General features: G+C 50.5%; 1 protein-coding gene across 1 annotated transcript; it reads left to right on the top strand.

Annotated features, from left to right (window-relative positions):
• The first annotated feature begins 2,118 nt into the window (after positions 1–2,118).
• On the top strand, positions 2,119–4,276 carry LOC113222957 (protein FAM90A1-like). The gene is made up of 4 exons (XM_026452531.1): positions 2,119–2,211; positions 2,699–2,898; positions 3,358–3,466; positions 4,112–4,276. Exons 1-4 carry the CDS (start codon positions 2,119–2,121, stop codon positions 4,274–4,276), a joined length of 567 nt encoding a protein of 188 aa, XP_026308316.1.
• Positions 4,277–5,642: the final 1,366 nt, after the last annotated feature.

Here is a 5,642-nt window from a genome sequence, read left to right as displayed (position 1 = left end):
GCTGGATCTTCGCAAATCCAGAGAAATGGCAACGGGACCCAAGGAAATAGAGCCCCACCGGTGTTCTGGAGACTCTTCAGGCATAATGTCTGGAGCCGCAGGACGAGCTGAAAAAGGAGCCAGGCACCGAAGGACAAAGCGGTGTTGACTTTCTTCATCTGGGTTTCCCAGTGCAGTCCAATTCACGGTGGTTTCCAAGGGCCTCCTGGAGGAGAAAACGCGTGAGAGTGTGGTCAGGGTTTTCTGCTGACACACTTACCGTGGGGAAGAAGGAGAAGCTCTGAAGATGGATAACGGCCGAGATTGCATGTCAAGGTGAACTTCCTTGATGACACTGAGGCCTACGTTGAAATAGGGTAAATATGGTACAATTACACTGTGTCTATTTTAGCACCTTATTTAAAAAAAAAAAAAAAAGATGTAAAACAAGACAGGGGTTCATGGACCAGTGCTACATACCTGATGGGAAGCATCTATTCTTCAAAGCTTGCAGCTGTACCCGTAGGTTTTAGAATGTCTGTCTGTTGGGGTATGCGTGTTTCCTAAACAAAGGAATGAACACACAAGACAACACAGGACAAGACATACATGGCGGCCACCCCGAACGGCACACTCTACTTTATCCAGCCGTTTGTGGAATGTTGCCAAGTCACGGGACATGTGTTGCTTCTCTGACCTTTCCTTGACTGCAAGGTCAGTAAACATTGACCAGTTCCTAGAGCCCACTCTTTACAGCTGGATCCTTTGTCCTTCCTGTTTGCAGAGAAAGAATGTCGTGCTTTGTTTCAAGAGCAGGGCTTATCGGGAACATCTGGTTTGCTAGCACGCAGTCCTCTACATCTGTCCATAGTGAACATTGTCTTAGAGTGGGCTGGGCAAATAGACCTTTCCGGGTCATGTAACTGGATTAAGTTGATTAGGATAGGGTCCGTTTCCCATCAGGGGTCCAGAGGCAGGATAAAAGGCAGCCTGGAAAGCAAAGGTCCCTCTCCGCCCCCGCCTCCGGCTTCCTGAAGGCTGCATCGCTTCCAACAGGGCTGCTCCAGCACCTGCCCATCTGAGCGCCAGCGCACCTGTCCATCTAAGCGCCAGCCGAGGAAAGAAAGTAGACCTGTAATTTCAGGTTAGTTTCCCTGATCGACTGTTTGTTTCATATAATCTCTGAGGGGTCGGGGGGAAAGAGACAAAGGAGACTGAAAGAAACAGATCACAATGGGGCTCGGTGATGGGGTACGATGTGTTCTCCTTACCAGTAATTCTTGGAACAGGAAGTGACAAAACATTTCCATCTCCGTGGCTGGGATAAGAGCCAGATGGAAATGCAGAAAGAAATTTACTCCAGCATGCTGAATGGGTGGGTAAATGGAAAAAGAACTCTGGAAAAGGGGTGGTTTGCCCTTTAGCCATGTAAGAAATTCCTATGCCACTTGTTCAGCCTTTGTTTAGATGAATTCGTATGGCATGTGTAAAATACCAGAAAAATAAATAAAGAGGGGCTGGAGCTAAAGCCAAAAAGACAGAGCAGGAAAGACCATCACCTGCTAGTGTGGTAGAGAGGGAGATAACTTCTCTCGATGAATTTGCGTTTGGAAGTTGCCTAGTGAAACGGCAAGAGTAGCGATTCAAGTTCTGATAGGAAGCATCCCTTATCCCTGACTTCAAGCAGACCTGCCGAGGGGTGACATAGGCCGTGCCCTGTAGCTTCGATTCTTTTGTCCCTCAGGGGAGAGAGAATCACTGTGTCTTCTACTGGAGTGAATGGTGATAGACCTAAGTGCAGTCTCCAGAATCAGTTGTTTGGTTGGGGTTGAAATCTCAACTCCACATACCTAGACCGTGGACCGTGTGGCAGGCGAGGTTTACTCTTGTAGCAGGTAGTCACGGCAGAGGAACATACAATATCTGAGAATGCACATACCACATTGTGATCCACAGATTTCACCGACGATGGTGAGGTCTCCTCACGATCACACCGTCAAGGAATTAGCTGAGGGTTTCTTGTGGGTGTGTGAATATCCAATGTGCTTAACCATCGCTTTGTGTGTGTTTGTGTGTGATTCAGGTGACCCAACCATCAACCCCTGAAAAAGGTGGCCATAAAACGCCCAGGAGACGAAGATGATGGCACGTCGTGACCCCAAAAGTGGGGCAAACAGACTCGTGAGAGCCCAGACCCTCCAGAAGCAGCAGAGGGCCCCAGTTGGGCCAAGGGTACGTCTAGCCCTGGAATCTTTTGGGTATCGAGGGGGGAGGAGGGGGCGGGTGTCACACGGTCCTCAGAGACTGGGTTGGATTCCAAAGACTTCTGCCACTGCCACCCAGGTTGCTTTTCCCATCCAAGGTGGGCCTGGCTTGGGACCTCCGCCCCGGCCCGATAGGTCCCTTGAGAGACTCTTGGGAGCAACCTCCCTTTCCACTCAGAATCCTGTATAGCCAGGTTGGACTGTGTTGTTGACATCGGGTTCACGATCGGCCCTGCTAGAACCCTGAGTCCTTCCTTTGAGAGTGCCTCCGTCACATGGGCTTTGGGAGGGAACATCGTAACCGAGCCCTCCAGCCACTTAAGGGCCCCCATGCCGGTGTTCCCTCTTTGGAATCCTCATTCAGTTCTGAATTGACAATCCGTCTCAATGTTGACATTGGATGGCTGCCTGTGGCTTCAGCTCATTCACTGACATCACTTCCTTTCCACCCACAGGTCAAGTGCAAAAACTGCTTGGCCTTTGGCCACACGGACAGAAATACCATGTGCCCTATGAAGTGCTGGAAAGAAGCCCTGATTCCCCAGACCTTTGGGAAGAAGGAAGGGAAGGAAAACCTGAAACCACTGAAGCCCCAGGTTCAAGGGAACCCGGGGCCCTTGAACAAGGAAAAGAGAGAGAAGGAAGAGAGACCAAGGTGAGCAGTGGGAGGGGTTTTCACCACCCTCACGGTACTGCCACCTAAGGACATGGTGTCTCTGCACCCACACACCTTGTGCTTTTCCATCTCCGAGTCAGGGAAAGAACACTGTAGAAAAAGAGACCAGAGCTCCGTGTCCTGCCTGGTTCCCCACCCAGGAGCTCCTTCGGCTCTGGGACACTCAGGGATGGGGGAGAGCTGGGGGCGCTTCGTGCAGGTTCCCCATGACAGGGGAAAAAGCAACGGAATCCAGATGACAGTCCTTACCTGGGAAGCCTAGAGGGCCACCGGGAGGATGGGAAGGTTGGCACATGAGGGAAGGTGCAGAGGAGGAAAGGGCACAAAAATTCCATTTATGTATCACAAAACACAGAACGGGACTGGGCCCCAGACAGGGTTCTCCCTGTCTCCTGGGGAGAACTGGGGAGCAGGGCCTGAACTTTTTCTCTTCTGCAGGCAACAAGACCCGCAGAGGAAGGCTCTCCTCCAGATCTTTTCCGGGAAACCTCTGGAGCAGCCGCTGCCAAATCGAAAAGAATCCGTGGAATCTGGTGATTATCTGAGGGTGAGTGTCACCCTGGGCCCCTGGTCTTTTTCTCCTCTAGGTCACCCTGATTGATTTCCTTTCAGGTTCCCGTGTGTGTGAGGGGATCGGGGAACCCCTCTTCCCCGCCTTCCTGGGGTCAGGGACTCCACGATCCTTCCAGGTCCATTTGATTCCAGGTGAAGGCATCTAAAGATGCCATATTTTCTGTTGCTTTCTTTCTGTGCAATGATGGCAAGCATGCCAACAACATCTTCCTAGCTGCCTGAGGAAATTAGTCCCTCAGAGGCCCCAAACATGGAGGAGGCTAACCCCAGGAACGTGCATGTTTTCACAAAACACGCCCTGGGAACCCTTGAGCCACCAACCTGCCATCAGAAGGGCATTAGTCCGTCCCACTTCATGGAAGGCTGAGTGGAGGCTCTTTGATCCAGTTAATGCCCAAGACACAGTCTTTAGAAAAATGTTATTCTTAGATCATAGTGCAAGAGTGCATTTTTCATGGGTCTTGTCCTGATCAGCACTCACGTTGAGGATCTCTCCCTACTTCCAAGGACCGCCTATCCATACCGTATTAAGAATTTCCAGCTGTCTTCGGATGCGGTTGATTTCCATGTTGGTTCGATGCTGAGGAACTTCTAACGTTTGTGGTCTCCTTTCTTTCAGGTTGCAACCAGGCCAATGCCAGTCCCCACAAGCAATAAGAGGCGACGTGTAGACCCTGCCCTCACTGATGGCTCAGCTACCAAAATGTCTGACACGGTATCCGTCTTGGCTTCACTGACAACTCCCTCATTCCCCTCACCTGAAAAGCCGGGAGTCTTCCTGTGAAGCGTTCTGCGCAAAACGTTCTTGGGGTGTTTCCACAGACTTGAAAATTGGGCTCTGGAATGCCATTGGAAATAGGTGTGTTTAATTGGTTTTGAAGTGAATAAAATTCTCAAAAAGATAACGTACTCTCTTTTGACTTTCATTCTGTGTTTGTGTGGAACTGATTTTCCAAGGGCTTGAAAATTTCTTGACTTGTTACCAATCCAAGTCATTATGTCTCCGAAACAGTGTTGATTGAGGGGACCGCAGGACTTGGCAGGACCTTTGACTTCTTAAGCATCCACAGGCACAAGAGAACCTCAGCCCTACTCTACCAACACGAACCTAGCCATATTCCGCCAAGTGAATTTCACACACGCTAACACGTGGGGAGCTTTGCTTGCACCACAAGTCCCTGTTTGGCTCACCACGATGCCACGCAGGGGGTTCAAACTGTGACGTTCCCCATGAAGTGGTTTCCGGATGTGTGTATGAACGATGCACAGTTTCATTCGCCAAGTAGAACCCAGTAAAGCTGAAGTAAACTCCCAGATTTGGGATGTACTTCAGAGGTAGAATATTCATCCCGTCTTCTTTCCGGATGCCTGAGCACCGGGCCTTTCCATGCTTCTTCCCCTGATCCTAAGAGTAGCTGAGGTCGAGACTCACTGAAAACTCCAGGCAGAGATATCCCATTATGCACAGGCTATCTCCGTTCTCTGACCTGGGAACAACTCTGACCAGGATTCCACATCTAGGAGGCCTCGGAACTGAGTAGGAATTTCTGAGCAACGCCAAGTGGCTGCTCCCTTTCCGCCGCCGTTGAGGGTCGTTACCTTGATTATCCAGATCACCTAGAAAGTATCAGTATCCAGAGTCAACAAGATCAACTCTCTGCTCCTCTGACAGCAAAAAGAGCATAACCAAAATGAACCAAAGAGCGTGGCAGGAAACGATGTGACCGGAAAGCTCAGAGAACAGCGGCAGAGGGATGTAAGCAGGCGTTCCCACCTGGATCATGAATAATTAATGAGGCGCAAATCCAAGGAGAATCGAGTTTCAGCAGGTGCACTCATCCAACGGGAGATCGCCGGAGGGCCAACAAGATTCAGCAACTGAGAGTCGAGTGTAGTGTCAAGTGGGACGCGACTGGTTCCAAAGCTCTAGAAGACCATAGGGTCACTTGGACCACGTGAGAAAATGCCCCCAATGTGCTGGTTCAGCATTCCGACTCCTGCCTGTCTCTTCCCATCCAGGGAACGTGGACCCTAACTTGTGCAGGTGAAGATGACGAAGGGCAGAATGAGGGGACGTGGCACCAAAGTTCCCCGACAAGAGAGTTGCACAGAAAGTCCGCTGGATCTTCGCAAATCCAGAGAAATGGCAA

The sequence above is a fragment of the Piliocolobus tephrosceles genome, unplaced genomic scaffold, assembly GCF_002776525.5.
Source record: "Piliocolobus tephrosceles isolate RC106 unplaced genomic scaffold, ASM277652v3 unscaffolded_36809, whole genome shotgun sequence".
Classification (NCBI taxonomy): Eukaryota; Metazoa; Chordata; class Mammalia; order Primates; family Cercopithecidae; genus Piliocolobus; species Piliocolobus tephrosceles.
Note: the sequence above shows the minus strand (reverse complement) of the source record. Positions and strands in the feature narration are given on the sequence as shown.